General features: G+C 28.1%; 5 protein-coding genes and 2 non-coding genes across 7 annotated transcripts in view; 5 read left to right on the plus strand and 2 right to left on the minus strand.

The window, feature by feature from the left end:
• Positions 1 to 127: 127 nt before the first annotated feature.
• Positions 128 to 1,674, minus strand: LOC122517585 (tubulin delta chain-like). The gene has a single exon (XM_043636054.1). It carries the CDS (start codon positions 1,598 to 1,600, stop codon positions 275 to 277), a length of 1,326 nt encoding a protein of 441 aa, XP_043491989.1. The 5' UTR covers positions 1,601 to 1,674; the 3' UTR covers positions 128 to 274.
• Positions 1,675 to 2,095: 421 nt separating this feature from the next.
• On the minus strand, positions 2,096 to 7,205 carry LOC122517586 (tetratricopeptide repeat protein 7B). Its single transcript, XM_043636055.1, has 16 exons — positions 7,050 to 7,205; positions 6,550 to 6,952; positions 6,191 to 6,378; positions 5,911 to 6,062; positions 5,598 to 5,766; positions 5,118 to 5,300; positions 4,899 to 5,028; positions 4,676 to 4,812; positions 4,357 to 4,595; positions 4,075 to 4,263; positions 3,814 to 3,992; positions 3,306 to 3,742; positions 2,965 to 3,203; positions 2,792 to 2,896; positions 2,624 to 2,715; positions 2,096 to 2,528 (listed from the first exon to the last, which is right to left on the minus strand). The coding sequence occupies exons 3-16, from the start codon at positions 6,312 to 6,314 to the stop codon at positions 2,396 to 2,398; spliced, it is 2,508 nt and encodes an 835-aa protein (XP_043491990.1). The 5' UTR covers positions 6,315 to 6,378; positions 6,550 to 6,952; positions 7,050 to 7,205; the 3' UTR covers positions 2,096 to 2,395.
• A 291-nt stretch (positions 7,206 to 7,496) lies between these two features.
• Positions 7,497 to 8,665, plus strand: LOC122517649 (40S ribosomal protein S25). Its single transcript, XM_043636159.1, has 3 exons — positions 7,497 to 7,551; positions 8,016 to 8,108; positions 8,350 to 8,665. The coding sequence occupies exons 1-3, from the start codon at positions 7,549 to 7,551 to the stop codon at positions 8,611 to 8,613; spliced, it is 360 nt and encodes a 119-aa protein (XP_043492094.1). The 5' UTR covers positions 7,497 to 7,548; the 3' UTR covers positions 8,614 to 8,665.
• LOC122517886 lies at positions 8,172 to 8,241 on the plus strand. The gene has a single exon (XR_006303939.1). It is a non-coding gene; the product is annotated as a small nucleolar RNA SNORD57 (small nucleolar RNA).
• Positions 8,666 to 9,152: 487 nt separating the features above from the next.
• LOC122517648 (40S ribosomal protein S25-like) lies at positions 9,153 to 10,197 on the plus strand. Its single transcript, XM_043636158.1, has 3 exons — positions 9,153 to 9,255; positions 9,558 to 9,650; positions 9,892 to 10,197. The coding sequence occupies exons 1-3, from the start codon at positions 9,253 to 9,255 to the stop codon at positions 10,153 to 10,155; spliced, it is 360 nt and encodes a 119-aa protein (XP_043492093.1). The 5' UTR covers positions 9,153 to 9,252; the 3' UTR covers positions 10,156 to 10,197.
• On the plus strand, positions 9,714 to 9,783 carry LOC122517887. Its single transcript, XR_006303940.1, has one exon. It is a non-coding gene; the product is annotated as a small nucleolar RNA SNORD57 (small nucleolar RNA).
• Positions 10,198 to 10,503: 306 nt separating the features above from the next.
• LOC122517625 (unc-112-related protein) overlaps positions 10,504 to 19,013 on the plus strand; it is a 34,080-nt gene continuing 25,570 nt past the window's right edge. The window contains exon 1 of the mRNA XM_043636131.1: positions 10,504 to 11,554. Coding sequence (XP_043492066.1) covers positions 11,416 to 11,554 — 139 coding nt within the window. The 5' untranslated portion in view covers positions 10,504 to 11,415. The remainder of the gene's footprint in view (positions 11,555 to 19,013) is intronic.

Consider the following 19,013-nt stretch of genomic DNA (forward strand, 5'->3'; position numbering starts at 1 on the left):
AATACATTTGCACACAAGCAAGAAAGATATAAATTTAGTTAAATTAAAATATATCAGAATGCATTCAATTAGATTAAATAGTATTTTAGTATAATATAATAAATAAATCTATATCGTAACACACAGATTACAAATTCATTTTTTTTTATACATTTATGCCAGATCGTTTGCCTTACAATTAGTAACTAAAGGCTTACTACAGAAATTCTTTTCTGTTTTTATATCAGATATTCTTAATTAATTTCCTCCTAAATTTCTATCATTTACCACTGTCTTATTCTTTTTCACCTAATTTCTTGTAATCTTTTATTACATTTTCAATTTTTGCAAACGTTTTCAAAAAATCATCGTCCTCTAAACCAAATTTTTTATAATGATGTAAAAAGGCAGAATGTGTATAAGAATTCCAAGCTTTATCTAGTATTTTATTAATTGGATTATAAATATTAGAATTATTTGTAAGTAAAGCTAAGGCCTTATCATGATTTAAAATATGTCTTTGTTGATGGAAATGCGTAAATGAGTCGGTTGTAACCCAATCTACATATAAATATTTCTCTTTTAACTCATCTGTTTTTATATCTTTATAGCTACAGTTTCCACGAGTAATTAAAACATTTGATATCGAACGACTATACAATAAAGATGGTGTAGAACAGGATGTATGAGGCATTATTTTTGTTTTTGTAGAAGTTATATCCGAAGTGGTAGAATATACTTTAAGCATTCGTTTTAATTGACACAGATATGAATGCCACGTATTTGTACCATTATATTCAGTAAATGTAGACAAAACTGGAACAGTCTTAATAGTTGCCAATTTATAACATGGTTCTACAACTAATTTGGCCATTAACGAGTGTAAATTATTTAAAGTATTACTTATTGGTTGAAAAGCTACACTTAAATTTTTTGATATTACATCATTGATATCTTCTAATTTAACATCTACATTTGATAAATTTTTAAGCATAAAATGAATATCTTCATTCTCAAAAAGGAAAACAGTATCGGCATTGTCTAAAAATTTAACTAAAGTTAACAAAGTATTGTAATTTTGCGTACTAATTTCACCAAATAAGAATGGTAATATGATCGTGCTGACAAATGATTTATTTTTATATTCATCTCGCATTAATTCTATTATATGGCTTCCAATTCCTGAACCCATTCCACCTGAGGAACTAAGAAGAAAAAGAAAACCATCCAAATGATCTACCTTTTCAATCTCACATTGAATAATGTCTGATACCGATTCATAAAATCTAATTCCTTTTTCCATATACCCATATGCCCAATTATTACCAGAGCCCCCAGCAGCTTGACAGAAGATATTTTTAGTACAATAAGTCCAATTTTCGCATTTATTATCTGTTATTTTATTTATAACTTTTTCTTCTGTATCCATAAGAATTGCTCTCGCTAATCGTTTGCCATCTTTGGTTAGTCCAGAAAACCATTTATCAAATACATTTTCAATGTAATTATAATTAACATTATATGACACTCCTGTTTTTTTAGCATCTATATCAGCAGACAGTTTTGAAAACAATGCATGTCCTAACTGATTCCCACATTGTCCAAATTGAAGAGTAAGCATATTGAAATTATTTATTTATAAAGGTCTTAAATTCTATTTAACTGTTATCAACAATAAAATATCACATAATACACAACAATAAACAAAAACAAACCAAACGATAAACATGCTACAAGTAAATGCAATTTTAAAAATGAATACATATGCGACATCTGGCCGAGAATTTTCAAACGAAAGACCCATGATTCAAAAACTAAAAAAAATGAATATATGCATTTAATTGCATTTAATGCATTTATACATTAAGAATAAAATATAATTGTTTCAATTTCTTTTACAATATAACTATATTATATATATTATCATATACTATCAGAAAATACTGTGTTCTTTGATAGTATTGAGGTTCTATGCCAACATTTTTGCGCTTAAAATCCAAGATATTCATTTTAAGAAATTTATGGTAACATTATTTAATAGGGTTCATTTTAGGAAGGATGCATTTAGATGCATTTTTAAGGTACATATTACATTATAAATAATTAGTTAAAAAGGTAACGAAATAATCTCTTGAAGTTTAATAACTGCATCACCCTTGCTACAATACCTAATAATAAATTGAAATAGATCATCCTTCAAATTTTTACAGACATAAACTTTACATGAATTAATTACATCGATTATTAAATGTTATTTGCATAATTTAAACGCCATTTGTAAATAAATCTGTTTATACACATATACATTGTATCTATAGAAGCAGGTACTATTGACACGAAGGCAAATGTACGCCGATAATACTGGCATGGCTCATAACGTCATTTAAAAATTTCCATCATTTGGTTATATTTCATATCACTCAAAAGTCAATGGTATTGACAAAATTGGTAAAATAGGATTTGTTGTTTCTACTTCTAACGCTGTTGCCATACAATCGCTTGCTCCTTCTACTTCACCTAAAGACTCCAGTACTTTACCCAAGTTATACCTTATGAAATTATTTAACATTAATTTATATATAGTTGCACTGTTAAAATTTTTTTACGTGAAAAAAAAAAAATATATATATATGCATATGTATACCAAGTCTGATGAGAATTAGGATCTATTTTGGCTGCATCTCTCAATGTTTTCTCTGCCAATCTCTGGTTTCCCAGATAATGATGTATTAAACCCTATAAGATATTAAACAAAGTTATTTTAAAATATTGAAAATAATAAATATGATATTTTCATTTTAGTATTATTTACCAAATGTTGCAAGCTTTTTACATGAGACGGATTGATTGTAACTGCATTCTGATAGCATTGTTTTGCTTCTGAGTATTCTAATTTGTATTCATGTAATAAACCACGCTAGAGGAAAAAATAAATATTATATATTAATTTATCGCACATTCTTGGCTACCTCTGTGAAATCTTACCGTGTACATTATGTGATGACTCAATGGAAATATAGAACTGGCTTCTTGTAACGATAAAATAGCACCATTTGGTTGATCCATTGCTAAAAATACTTCTGCAAGTAACAACCAAACTTGTAATTGCAAAACCCAAGCTCTTTGTGGACCAGGTTTAGGTGTAAAGGAGCTTAATGATGATGCTACTTCTGAAAGAGCTTGTTCTACTCTTGAAGCAGCTAATGATTGTGCATGCATTGAACCTATATATTTGCAAAAATTATATATATGTTAATTTTAAAATTTATAACACAAAAATAACAATGCTGCACATAATTTTAAAAAGCTTTACTTGCAATACTTACTGGAATCTTTATCAGACAATTCTGATGCAAAAAATTGACAGACACTTCTAATCTCACTACGCTTTTCGCTGTGTTCATTACAATTAATATTTGTTTGATCTTCAAATAAACTTTTCCAAAGTGAAAACATTTGCTTTATCGTAAATAATGCTACCTCACCACTAATACTTCGTAATTCTAAATGTGCCTTTACATAAAGAAAATTTAAATTGTCAGGATATTCTTCTAATACGCTATTGATCAAGTGTAATGCTTCTGAATATTGTTTATTGGCAGATAATAGTAATACTAATAAATGCAACGACGGAATGTGTTCTGCCCTTAAACTTAATGCTATTTTAACGTGAATCATGGCTTCATTTATTTGTCTGTTCATTGCATATTCATGTGCCAAATAGTATTCTGCTAAATGATCGTTTGGATCGCATTGTTGTGCTCTGAAATTTTATAATGTTAATAATTATATTCAAAATAATTTAAACTTATAATATAGTAACGTGTATTATACTTTTGAAAACAATCCATAGCAGTGTCAGTATACTGTAACTTGTCTTGTTTGATAGTAGTATTTGCAGAAAGTATGCTGTGACCAATACCAATATATAGATGACACCTAGATTGCATTCCTTGAGGACTTGCAGTTTCCCTTTGTAATGCTTTGTGACTCCAATCAATACCTTCTATTATCTAGAAGTATAATACTTCATTTAAATGATCTATTTTTATAAAGACTTCTATATCATGAATACATTTTTATAAATAAACTCACCCTGTTAAATTGTTCATAACATAATCTTGCAGCCAGTAAACAAGGCACAACTTTATGTGGTGACAATCTAGTTACAACTTTTAAGACCGTATAAGCATGCATGTATTTTCCTAAACTTATTAAACATAAAGCATATTGTGTCCACGTATGTGCCTCTTCATGGGAAAATTTCATTGCTCTTTCAAAGGACTGTCATAAGATAATAATACTATCATGAGAGAAAAGTAACAACAAAAATTTTGTCCTCTGTTTTAAAATATCAATATAATTATAAATGATTACCTCGTGCAGAAGTTCCACTTGATTCCACCTAACAACAATAATTGTGAGAAGATCATAAATATTAGTAGCATTCTCAAATGCTTGTATTCTAGCTTCTTTGAATTCTGGTGACTGACTTAATACTGCATCTCGTACTGCCATAGCTTCACTAATGAGTAATAACAATATTAATTCTTCATATTCATTTTTTGGAAGGAACATATTAAGCCCTGCGTATCTCTTTGGTTTCCATGGTGAATCTAATAATGTAAAACAATTTCAATATATTATTCTGATTTCATAATCATAAGATACAGTGAGTGAATCATAAGATACGAACCAGTTGATTCAATTATTCCTTCTGGAAGCTTGTAATCAGCACTACATATTTTTCGCAGCAGTACCTCAGCTAATTGTTTAGTCATTTTGACTCTCAAGTTTTGCGTTGCTGTTGTCTCCACAGCAGCCAAAACTTCTCTGTTAATGTATTTTATTTTTTTAAGTAATTAACAATATATTAATATTAAAAAATCAAATTATTAAAAATATTTTAATAATAATACCTATAACGAGCAATAGCAGCTTGTATATTGCCAGTTTGAAGATATAACAAAGGTGATCGTTGTAATGCTGTTTCTAAAATTGGACCAATTTGTTTTGTTACACAAACCGAAGATTGTGTAGTATATAATCCTAAAAAAATATCAATAAAATGTTGATATAATATGCGATTAAATTTTAATATATGTTATATTTTCACGTGATATTTTTTGCGATAGTACCTATATTATTGCTATTTACAGTAACAGATCCATTTTGCTGCTGTAGCGCAATTTTATCTTGTTCTTGTAGATATACAAGCGTTAAGTCTCCCGCGATAATAAAACATTTAATCATCTCCTCTTGCCATTCTGCTATTCTAAATTTGGATTTAGAATTTGGAGGCAACCTTTCCAGACAGAGACCTACCATGAACAATGTGTAGATGCTAGAATAAATACTGATAAACTGTTACTTAGAAATCTGGAAAATGAATACTTGCAAAACTACAAATAACAATTTACACAATAACATGCTGCTTTTTTCTCTCCCCCCCCTTCCCACTCCCTTCTATAAATCCTACAAGCACACCTGTTTTTACTCCACAGAGAAAAGTCAAACTAACGAATAAAAAATATTTATGCTAACAATAGATGCATGAATATGTATGATTTGAAATAAATATCACGTATTGACTTAGAAATGAAAGTCAATCTGCAAACCTTTAATTGCATATGATTCAGCTATAATCCTTAGACTTCTACTAGGTAACTGTTTTTCTGTCAGAGTATGTAATTCAGCTTGCTGATAATGATATAGTACCTCTTCATACATTCCCATTGCATAATGAAGTTTACCGAGAAGTAAATGTGCATCCAATACCACTAATGCCTACAAATATATTATTATATAATTAAAGAAAGAAATATAAAGATATAAACGAAATTTAGAAATCTTATATTAGACGTTAATTATTATATCTACACACAGATTAAATATATAAATATGAATTATAAGATTTATCAGAGCACATACTTGCTTATCCTTTTCGTTTGCTGCGAGAAGTAAATATCTTTTAGCTTCTAACAATCCACTTTTGGCTTTAGTTATGTTGGAATCGATAGGCGGTGTCTGTTCTAAAAAGTTTTCTAATCTTCCTTCTCCGCAAAGAAAATTTGCTAAACATTCTGAAATGAAAAGTATAAATCGCATACCGATTAATAGATGATAATAAAGGTTATTAATTATTGTTTCTACAAATGCTTAAAAATATATAATAATGCAGAAATAAAAATATAAGAATACTAATATTTACCATTATTAGGATACTGTGCTTTAAGATGTTCAGCCAATTCTATAACCTTTTTCCAATTAGCTTCTTCTCTATTTCTATCAATTTCAGATTCTATTCTAAGAGTATGACCCTTTTTACTAGTCATTGTGATTACTATAAAGGAACTTGGTAAGCCCAAATAAATTCCAATGTAGGTATTACTCAGAATTCTGCTGAGAAATATATATGGTTTTGTAACGTCATATCATCAATGAGATGAATCATAATAATCATGCGATAACATCGAATGTTTTCAGACAGAATAATACATGACAAACAAAAAAATGAGGAAAAAAATCTAATACATAAATTGTTGACGTATACGATGATAAGTAACTTACAAAAATATCGAAATGGTATGACGTTAGGAACAATGAAATTTGTTAGAAGAAAAACATTGAAAGGATTTCAATGAAAACTTAACATTCCTCGTGTTATTTACAATAGATAATGTACTAGAAAGAAAATACGATGACATCTCTAAAGATTCTTGCCATTTATAACAGATGAAAAACAGTTATTGTTGTAAAGTTAAATCACACTTAAAACTTTTTTAATAAAAATCACTGCTTAAAGTAAACTTTGAACATTGATAACTACGTTGGGTTCCACGCGTCAAATGTATAAGAAATCGTTAGATATCACCAAAATAGGCTCCAATGTTATATTAGTACAATTATTTCTTGTAAGATGGCTTCAAACAAATATTGCATCGGTATTGATGTAACACTGCATTATTGACTGCTAAAATATTGAAAGTTTTTAAATATTATTTTAAACAGCACAGTAATTAATAAGATATCATATAAAATGAACAGTTAATTAATTAAACAATACTTACATTTAATGTATAAAAATTACATCCTAAATAATGTTGATCTCATGCATTGAAATGCAACACTTATTTAAACCATAACATAAAACTATAGAAAGATAACACTAAAAAATTATCAACCATCGAGATGATTTGAATTAACTTTTTCTTTTATATTGTTATACTATTTAAATATAGTTTTTTAAATTATTTCAAAAAGAATATCATTAAAATTAAGAAATGTCAATGTTACGTTTTATACTTAAAAAAAGAATAAAACTAGAAAACTAAATAGACAATACTACATGAATCAATTCTATATTTAATATAATGTAATAAATAAAATAATTATAAATTAATACTTTTATGAATATTAAAGTTTTGCGAAAAAAGAATTATTTTATACTTTAATATTACTGTTTCTATATTAATTAATTTTATTAAATCATACATTGATTAAAGCAGTGGAATCACTGTAACATGGCTGTCGTCGTATTTCCTCTTCCTTTCTCTACAGATAGCAACCATGGTAAGTTTTATTGGAATATATGTACAAAAGATAATATTTAAAATATTATTTAAAATGTATTCTTATTTATAATTTTGACGTGACATTTATAACAAAAAAAGAAAAGTGAAACTTTAATTATAATAAAAATTATAATAAAAAGATATTTAAGAACATGTGAATATGTGCATAAACTTTAGTGTATAATTGTATCCACATGGTGTAAACTAAGCGTGTGATAAATTAAAGCAAATTATAATTAAAGTTTTTACATTTTTTTAACAAATTAATAGTGGGTTATATAATAAACATTCGGTGGGTTATAAATAATGTTTTAAATTAATTTCTTCGGTGTATTTTCAATATTTCTCTAACCTAACACTTTCTCATGGAGTTTATATTAATGTTTATTTATACTAGCATTGTAATTTATTAAACGTTTACAAAGAGTATTTCTTATACTTATACTAATCATTTCATTTTAGCCTCCTAAAAAGGATACGAAGGGTTCTTCGAAGCAACCACAGAAGACCCAAAAGAAAAAAGAAGGTGGGTCCGGTGGCAAAGCAAAGAAGAAGGTTTGTGATCTTTCTTACATCTTTAGTTTTGTTTGTATAATATATTACTTATGGAAATATTATCTTATGTGATGATAATTAGTCTAGCTTGACTAATCGTGGAAGCAAAAATCTGATTTAATGAGCCTGATAAGATATATTTCCTCTTCGCTAAATATATTACATTATATATGAATGTGTAAATTAATATTTATTCAATTTTATTCAAATTATAAATTGATATGTGTCTTTATTTTTGCAGAAGTGGTCCAAAGGAAAAGTTAGAGATAAGTTAAACAATCAAGTATTGTTCGATAGAGGTACATATGACAAATTGTTAAAAGAAGTACCGCAATACAAATTGATTACACCATCCATTGTAAGCGAAAGGCTAAAAATCCGAGGATCTTTGGCAAGAAGAGCATTAATTGAACTACAACAAAAAGGTTTAATCAAACAAGTAGTTCAACATCATGCTCAACTTATTTATACCAGAACAACTAAGGGAGATGATCCAGCAGCGTAGAAATAATGTACTTTATACAAATTAAATAAAAAGTTATTATTCTTTATGATAATTGTCTGAATACATCATCTTTTATAGTTATAGCTTTCTAATGATTAATAGAATAATAACTCCATAATAATATAAGAATAATTTTATATGTTTAATTTGTATTATTACTATTCGATTTTAATAGAAGGTCGTGAATAATTTTTCGTAAGTGCCATGCTAGATATTTAAAGGTTAAAGAAATGAAAAATTATTCAACTAAATATATTTGTGAAAATTTAAGAAAATTTTATTTTCTATTATCTAAATATTACTTTTTATTAAATAAGTAAATTGCTTTGTATCCTATTCAATTTTTTTCGATACTTGCATAATTCATTTTCATATTTTGTCACCTGTGCATAAAATCTTATGCACTATAAATGAATTTTAATTTTCTTTTAATTCACCGGTTATTATATGTTTCGTATAATTTAATGAAATAAGTAAATGTAAATTAAAATTTTCGCAAATATTTAACTGTTAATAAAAATTATATATTTCTAAATATTATTTCCATATGAATTTAAAAAAAGAGTATATTGACTAAAGTAGTGGCACCACTGTAGCGTGGCTATTGTCGTCTTTGCTCTTCCTTCACACATAGCAATCATGGTAAGTCTTATAAGAATATATACAACAAATAATATTTAGAAAATTATTTGAAATGCATTTTTATTAATAATTTTGACGTGACATTTATAACAAAAGAAGAAAAGTGAACCTTTAATTATAATAAAAAGATATTTAAGAACATGTGAATATGTGCATAACCTCTCATCAGTATATTCTCAAAATTCTTATAACCTAACACTTTCTCATGGAGTTTATATTAATGTTTATTTATACTAGCATTGTAATTTATTAAACGTTTACAAAGAGTATTTCTTATACTTATACTAATCATTTCATTTTAGCCTCCTAAAAAGGATACGAAGGGTTCTTCGAAGCAACCACAGAAGACCCAAAAGAAAAAAGAAGGTGGGTCCGGTGGCAAAGCAAAGAAGAAGGTTTGTGATCTTTCTTACATCTTTAGTTTTGTCTGTATAATATATTACTTATGGAAATATTATCTTATGTGATGATAATTAGTCTAGCTTGACTAATCGTGGAAGCAAAAATCTGATTTAATGAGCCTGATAAGATATATTTCCTCTTCGCTAAATATATTACATTATATATGAATGTGTAAATTAATATTTATTCAATTTTATTCAAATTATAAATTAATATGTGTCTTTATTTTTGCAGAAGTGGTCCAAAGGAAAAGTTAGGGATAAATTAAACAATCAAGTGTTGTTCGATAGAGGTACATATGACAAATTGTTAAAAGAAGTACCGCAATACAAATTGATTACACCATCCATTGTAAGCGAAAGGCTAAAAATTCGAGGATCTTTGGCAAGAAGAGCATTAATTGAACTACAACAAAAAGGTTTAATCAAACAAGTAGTTCAACATCATGCGCAACTTATTTATACCAGAACAACTAAGGGAGATGATCCAACGGCATAGAAATGCCATTTGTATGGTTGATTAATAAATTATGTAAAATTATATTCCTTACAAAATGAATTCCTCCAACTGATAATTAACAGATTATCTTACCAAATTCCAAAATCTTTTACCTTATTTATAATGAAAGTAAGAATTTACTCCCCAATTGTATTAGAAAGTACTATTCAAGTTTCCTATTTTTATTAAAATTAAAACATCTAAAAATTGAATATACCAGATGAATGATAATAAATGCATAAATGAATTTGCAGAAAAGTAAGAATAAAATCTGTTAATCATAATAATCTGTAAGATATCGAATTATCAATTAATATTAAATCTCATACTTTCGTTAAAAAGTATAAAAAGCATAGAAGGTAAAAAGAGCAAGAGAGAGAGAGAGAGAAAGAAAAAGAAAAAAAATTCTCGAATTTTATGTAAAGCTAGTTGCGTGGCGTCTATACCACCTCCATTTTAGTCCGCCCCTGAAGATATGAGTTTGACTGAAGAAGGTGCGGCTGTAAGAAAGAGATGGAAGAAGTAACAAAGCCGGTGGTGGGGGAAGTAGTTCGCTACGCGCATACCGAACTCGGGCCGCCGAACGTTGACGATTGTGTTCGTTCGTGTCTACTCGTCGAATTTTCAGTCGCGTAGCCGAGCTTAGCCGAGCGCGAGTGTTCGTGGAGTATCGGTCGTAGATCGTAAATCGTGTGATCCTGTATCTCGTTTCCTCGCGCTGTGCGGTAGTTAGAAGAGTATAGTGGTGGGGGGCGTTACTCGGGGAGAGATCTCAAAGTAAAGGAGAGTGAAAGAAAGAGAGGAGCGATCCTTCGAAATATACGTATATCCGTCGTGTTACCGTATCCGGAGAAGAGAGTTTATAATATCGTATTCGCGCGACGACGAAACTTCGCGCGAATTCGTCGTCGTCGTCGTCGTCTTCGTGATCGTGGTCATCGTCGTGGTCATCGTCGTGGTCATCGTCGTGTTCGTAATCGTCGTTGTCGTCATCATAACTGTTGTTATCATTGTTGGTGAAAAGATTAAGATTATTACACGATTTAAAAATAGGTTACGAATGTTATAGTTCATATTTAAAACACGTGGAAATAAAAGTGATACCATGATACATTTTTGTGGATCCAAAGATACAACGTTTTGAAGAAGTTGAGATAGTGTAAGGAAAAAGAAAGAAGAAGAAGAAGAAGAAGGAGGAGGAGGAGGATAGATCGGTTTAACGAATAAGTTTGAAGAAAAAATAAATTCAAGAAGAAAAAGATGTATTCGGACGGTCACGAAGTAGACGGCAGCTGGGTGCTGCGAGTCTACGTGACGGATCTGCAGGTGGAGAGGAGCCTACGCGTTAAGGGAGAATTGCACATCGGTGGTGTCATGCTACGTCTTGTCGAGGATCTCGGTGAGTCGAACAAATTAAGTGGTAATAAGAGTATTTGATACCAAGCTCGAGTTTCGAATATTCTCTTAGTTGATTTCTAAGTAAATAACTGTGTTACGATCTTCAGTAGGTATTTGATTTTGACACGAGTCGAGTTTAACATATTCGAAACTTGATGTGATGGTTTTTTTTTTTAAATATATTCAATATATCATTTAAATCGTAATCTTACTTATCGATAAATTTCAAATAAATCTTGGTAGGATAAAAAATGATATATGAAAAAGTAAAAAATTAATTTGGTAAATACGATGATCACAAAGTGGCGTTGATCATTCAACATAGAGGCAACAAGTTGCGTCGTTATCGGGATCGATGCAGGGCCGCACTTACAATTCATTCATTCTTATTTCTCTCTCTTTCTCTTCCTATCAATCTATCTTTTTCTCTTGATCTAAAGAAACTACGAATGTATATATATATATATAATCTCAATCGTCATCCTCGTAATATGTAGTCATTCTTTTAGTTTTCGTTTTCGTGTCGTATTTGTCGTCTCCTTTCGTTGTCCAGGGACGAAACGCGTTGGGCAGAGGAGGCAAGCAAGCAAGCAAGAGAGTGGAAAAACTGGATGCACCGAACTAGTTTAACGACGTGTAACACGACAACGGATATCGTTAAACGAACACACACGGTTGCTTAGCTTACGTCTTTAACCCGTCTCCACCCGCTCCCCCCATTGCACTTTAAATTCTTTTGTATATTGAATTATTTGTAACATACCAATTAACGAAGATGCGCACGATAAAACGTGGGTTAAATCGTCGTAATCGCATCCTTGGCCTTTTGTCTCTTGTTCTATGCATTTATTTTTTTTTTCTTTTCTCTCTCCTCTTTTTTAAAATCGTCTTTTCGATCTTCCCAGAACCTTTTTTTTATTTTTTTCATAATCGTACAAATTGACGACAAAATGATATTAACATTAAAGTGCATTATTGTTAATTGATATTAGGAACGACGAGAGTAGCGTGTAATGCAACAGGTATTTCTTATTTAACGTCATAGATTGAAATGATCCCCGCTTCATAAACGCCGGTACGTAAGAAATTATTAATAACATATTGCATGATATATGCGTTACGTAATTATGTCGAGTTATAATCCGAGACACATCATTTAAATAAAAGAACAGAAAGAAAAAGAAACGATTGTTCCCATGTAAATGAGATATATCATTGATTTAATCGAATACAATTTTTGGAAATAGAATAAGGATTTTTTTTTTTTCGAAATTTTTATCTCTTTCTTCAATTGGTTCCCCAACGTGTACGCCATTTTTTTTTTATATTATTCTACGTGAATCACAAGCCCGGGAATTTTAAATCGACACGAGACCGCGATTCGTATTTTTCATTTTATTTTCCTTCCTTCCACGAATAAATTGATCGATGATATCATTAAGATATTTTTATATAAATTGTTAGAAAAAATAAAAAAATATTTTTAGGACCATGTTTATAAAAAAAAAAAAAAAAAAAAAAAAATAAGAGAAAAAGAAAAAAATTTGCAAAGGTTGCAAAATACAATACTACTATAAAAATAATACTTATTGTATTGTATATCAAATTTCATCGATCGATTTCAATCGAAAGGGGGAGATCTCGTTGAAGCTTTAGAAACTCTAGCTCGAATTGATCTGACAACTCTATCGAGGTATTACGAGAAGAGGGAAGGGTGATCCTTTCTTTTTGTGTCACGTCACGCTTCGGAAAAATAAGAGACACAAAACAATCTTGATTGGAAGAAGAGGAGATGAGAGAGAGAAAGAAGGCATAGTCCTTTTAAGGGAAGGCGTAAAATCATGAGCGATGATCAACTATGATAAGTCGGTGTAGTCTAGTCCTGTTACATTGTCATTGATTTTTTTTTTTACTACTGTTACTAATACTAACAAGAATTTATAACGATACCAAGTAAAATTCCCACGTTATTCAAATATATGTATATATGTACAATAAGATTTCAAAATTAATCAGCATAGATGGATAAAATAAACGAAATATATAATTAAATAATTATTATTAATAATAATTATATAATTATAATAATTATAATTAAATTTTTTATTATTTTTCTTGTTTTTTTTTTATAGTAATATAAATGCATATACTTATGCATACCACTGTATTAGATATGTATTACAAATGATGTACATTGTAATAGATTTTCATTGCTTTATTAATTTTGTATTTAAAATGTATCTTTTTTTACTCCAATTTTTTCATTCTATTAAATTTTATTTTGTTACAATGATCATTTTGTTTTAACACATCGTAGAACATGATTTATAATTGCAACGTTTTCCTATGATTTATTTATTTATTTTTTTTATAACGGATAATCGAGATCTTATTGTACTTATTACAATTTAACAAATTTTTTATGAAAATTATTTTTCGTTTCATTGGGTGGGTTTCCCTTTTTTATTCTTATACAACGTAATATTGTAGTAGTAGTAATAGTAGTTTGCTTTTGACCTGTTGCTGGGTTTGAAAAGAAAGAACGAACATTGAAGTAAAAATTCGTAACCTTTTCTCAGCCTTGACAAAAAAAAGAATATATTTCTCACGATCGAAACGATTTCTTTTTCATTTCCGTGAATTTGTTTTATCGTTAATCTTTCATTATATTTTTTCTCTCCCTTGAACTTTGAACATTCCTAACGCGAGTTAATATTGCACATTTTTTTTTTTAAATTAAATTAAAAAAATAGTCATTCCAATCTCGCCCACAAAAGATTTATTAACATGAACGAAGGATACTCGTGTCCCCCGTTGACCTCGGCCTAAAAAAATGAAAGCCTTCAGTAGGTATAATTTTATTGAAGAATAAGAAAAAAAAAATATAACGAGAAGAAGAAAGAGATAAAATGATTCGCGAATGATATTTATCGAATTAACACAAAACATTCTTGCAAATATTATTCCTTTTCAATCTTTACCTTTCATTTCTTTAGCTTTATTTTCTCGTCTCGGTTTTATTAATCGATCGATGATTTATCAATGAGAAAAAGATAACAAACTTAAAGAAAGATTTAATGAAATTTATCGAAAAGTTTAACACGCAAATATATGATAAATATTTTATTATAATATATATATATATAAATTATAAAAATTATATAAATAATTTTGTCATCTTTCGAAATATATTATATTGTATATTAATTTTTATTTAAGCATATGTATTCACCAAAATATGTATATTCACTTTCAGTATACAAACGTAAGGAAAAAAAAACAATTTTCTTTTCAATGTATAATATAAATTGTGTCTTAAAATAAGCGTTAAACACTTAAACATTCAAAATTTATCGACACTTCGTGTATAACTAACTTTACAAAAAAACACACACACACACATATATATAGAATAAGATTTTAGTTAATTAAATAACGAACAATATATATTTTTTTAATTAAAAATAATTAATGTATACATTTAATGTTCAATTTTTATCGGATTTTTTACAATTATTTGATCCACGTATGGTAAAAGGTTTTATTTGTTTTCATTTATTTTTTGATTAATTCAAACTGAAATAGAGAGAGAGAGAGAGAGATAAAGTAATTAAAGATATTGTTCTAAGAAAAGTTCATTCATAATATGCAGAAGATAAATCACGGTCATTATCGTATTATACATACACTCATGGTTTTTTTTTTTTTTTTTCTTCTTCTTCTTATCCTTCGAATAAGGACAAGAAACTTTGTACAAACTATCAGAAAAAAGAAAAAAAAAAAAGTGACGATGTCTTCTCTCGAATACAGATTTCTGCGAGTGAGAAATATTCGAGAGACGACGTTATGCATGACTTTAGACCGAAGGAAAACCTTGAACAACCGAGATATATCCCTAACTTATCTCTCTTTCTCTCTTTTTTTTCTTTTTCTTTTTCTTCTTATTTGGTTTAGGGGAAAAAAAAATATACGAGAAAGAAACACACGTTCGTCGTAGTTGTCGATCTATCGTCATCGTTAATCGCGTTGGTTTCTCGTGTTAAAAAAAGAAAAAAAAAACGCGTTAAAATTTACTACGGTTTTGTTGTTAAAAGAACAAAAAACACATCTTTGTTTATTTACATTTCTTCTTTCTTTCTTTCTTTCTTTACACTACGAACACACAAATTTCGGTAACATTTCACCTCCCCCCTCCCATTGATAAGAATTTATTTATTATTTTCTTTTCGTAATTCGTATAATTATTGATTTAATGAAATATTAATTTTTAGATATTTATTATATAGTATAATTATTGTACATATCGTTTTTAAATATTTTTATATTTATTTATTTATTTATTTATTTATTTATTTATTCATTAAAGATCGCGATATAAACAATGTATCTTTTTTTAAGGATTGTATTAAGAATAAAAAGAAAACCTACGAATTTTCTTATATTTTTTTAATAGCATGATGTAAAATTTGAAATAAAAAATCTAAACGAAGTACAAAGTCGAAAAAATAAATCTGAAAGAGAAAGAAAAACAGAAAGAAAGAGAGAGAGAGAGATAGATGGGGGGGGAGGGGGGGTTGGATTTATGTCGTTTTAAAAACACGATAATCCCATTTGCAGTATCCTTTCTTGGAAGGACTATTTAAGAGGATTAAATTATTTCAGATTATTATTATTATTATTATCAAAGTTCATAGGAACTTTCTTGAAGTTTCTATTCACCGGCCAACACTTCTTGCATTTTCTATTTTTGGAAAATGTTTAATTCGTCTATGTTTATTTCTTTAGAATTTTCTTAAACGTCTTTAATGTTTCTTACGTGTCGTAAGTTACTTTTAGAATTTATCTCACAATAGTATTCTTAACTATGAATACGTAATACGTTTGAAAAGTTAATTATTATTATTATTATTATTTTACCTTTGTATTAGATAATTTGTTTTAATATTTGTGTTTAAGTATTTGAAAAAGATTAAACGAAAATTTTTATGGTTTTTTTTCTTTGTTTTTTTTTTTTTTTTAATAGATAATCTAATGATTTATATTGTATCAGACAAATTGTAAATTCGACAAATTCTGTCTGCAGATCGTAAAAAGAAAGAAAGAAAAGTATAGGAAAGATAAGACGGTTCTTTTTTCTTTTTTTTTTATATAAAAAAGAAGAAAAAAACAGGTTTGTTTTTATCGGCAGGTTTGGCTACTTTCCAAAGGGGTTGCGGCTAGACGAAAAATCTTTTATTCGCGATAGTGAATGAGTCATGGTACTTAAATAAATACTTATTTATCTGCCTACGCTGATTCACGTATTTTTTGTCCTATGGGAATATAATAAAAAAAATAGAGAGAAGAAAAGAGCAAAATAACAAAAATTAATGGAACAAATTTACTTACAAAAGTTCAAATAAAAGATCAGACTTTGAAGTATCGTTAATGGAAATTTAATTAAATCGAACCTATTGATTATATAGATAAAATAGATAATAGATAAAATCTTAGAAAAATATTGTTTCTAACTAACAGAACAAATCAGTTAATCTGCAGATTAGCTAGGTAATGTGTATATCAATGTTTTTCGTGTTATATAAACATGTAACATATATATGTGTGTGCGTGTGTAAAATTTTTTCGTGGAACGGTAATTCTCATTGTTTTTTTTTTTTCTGATTATGAGAGAGAGATAGAGAGAGACAGTAAAACTGACGCAAACTATGTTCGAAACCTTGACCGAGCAACGTCCATTATCGCGGTTAAACCGGGCGAACACAACGAGCCATATAAGTCCAGGAAAGTAGATTCAAAGTTAGCTGGATAATATGAAGCTTTCTCATAGTTGATGTAATCTCTAAAAAAAAAAAAAAAAAACACTAGGAATGATATTTTGTAAGGTGTATGCAGGTACTCGGTTCGGTCGAGAACAAAAATTTGCTTCGTTTAGTTTGAGTTTAGGTTTGGGATATTGAAAATTTGCCAAAGTATAAAAATATTTGAAGTACTCGTTATTTCATGACCCAATTTGCAATGTTGAACACAATTCAGTTATTCGGGTTTATTTTTATACAAATTGGTTTAGTATTTTTCTTTATGTTAAATTCGAATCTAAATTAAGAAACGTTGTTTTAGAGAATCGTACTTGTGATTTGGAATTATTTGGATATAAATTTGAACATAGTATTATTACATTATTAAATTTCAAAATGTTTTTTAATAGAAGATCAGGAATAAAAGTTGTATCTTAAATCGTGCATATAGGGGGGTGGGTATACTAATGAATCAAAAATTGGATGATAATTTTGATTTTTTAAAGTAGTTTAGATTGTTTTTTTTTGTTTGTTGATTTTAAAATTAACACGAAGCAGAATTATAACTTCTTCTTCTACTTTTTTTCTTTTTCTTTTAAATATTAATTCGAAAATAATTTGATTTAGTTGAAATAAAATATATCATTATTTGTAAATATTATTCTACGATATTAATATTTTTTAAATGAGATAATATAATCGAGCAACAGAATAGAATTTTAGCAAAATAGTCTATTATTTGTCACGATGAGTTAGAAACAAGCGCGAAAAGTCGATTACGAACCGAGTGGTAAGTTGATGCGATGAAGTAACTACCGACATCCTTGCAATTTATCTCGTTATTTAGCTCTCTCATACATCTATCCGACGTCTGACTTTTTAGGCCAGGAAATTGCTCGGAGGTATATACCATTACTACTAATACATGGGATATATATATATATATGTATTCGTTTGAATTTAAAAATTGATTTCTTTCTCTCTCTCTCTTTCTTTCTTTATTTCTCTTTGAAATCTTTTTTTTTTTTCTTTTCTGTTCGTTTGAAAACAATTATTTTTATATCAGCAAATTATTTTTCAAATTAGAGATTCGATATAATTGTTACAAATTATATTATATATTAATATGTATTATTATAGAAGGGTGGTTTGAAAAGTTGTGAGCTACAGCAACAAATTATTGTTTTATTTTTATTTTTTTTTTTAAATAACAGTAAATTCGATCGACATAAAATTGTTTTTATATTATGCTCACACACACATACATACATTTGTATGTGTATATATATATTAATAATTAAATTAGAAAAATTCGTAAAATTCGTTTTACTTTAATATCAATTTAAATGTGAATTTGTTCGTTTCATTTGCATATACAATTACGAAAGAAAAGTTAGAAATTTGTCAAATGGTTTTGTCAAATTTAATAAATTGTCAAATTATTTTTCAAATTAGAGATTCGATATAATTGTTACAAATTATATTATATATTAATATGTATTATTATAGAAGGGTGGTTTGAAAAGTTGTGAGCTACAGCAACAAATTATTGTTTTATTTTTATTTTTTTTTTAAATAACAGTAAATTTAATCGACATAAAATTGTTTTTATATTATGCTCACACACACATACACTATATGTGTATATATATATATTAATAATTA

Source organism: Polistes fuscatus, unplaced genomic scaffold (genome assembly GCF_010416935.1).
Source record: "Polistes fuscatus isolate 324 unplaced genomic scaffold, CU_Pfus_HIC Scaffold21, whole genome shotgun sequence".
In the NCBI taxonomy this organism is placed as follows: Eukaryota; Metazoa; Arthropoda; class Insecta; order Hymenoptera; family Vespidae; genus Polistes; species Polistes fuscatus.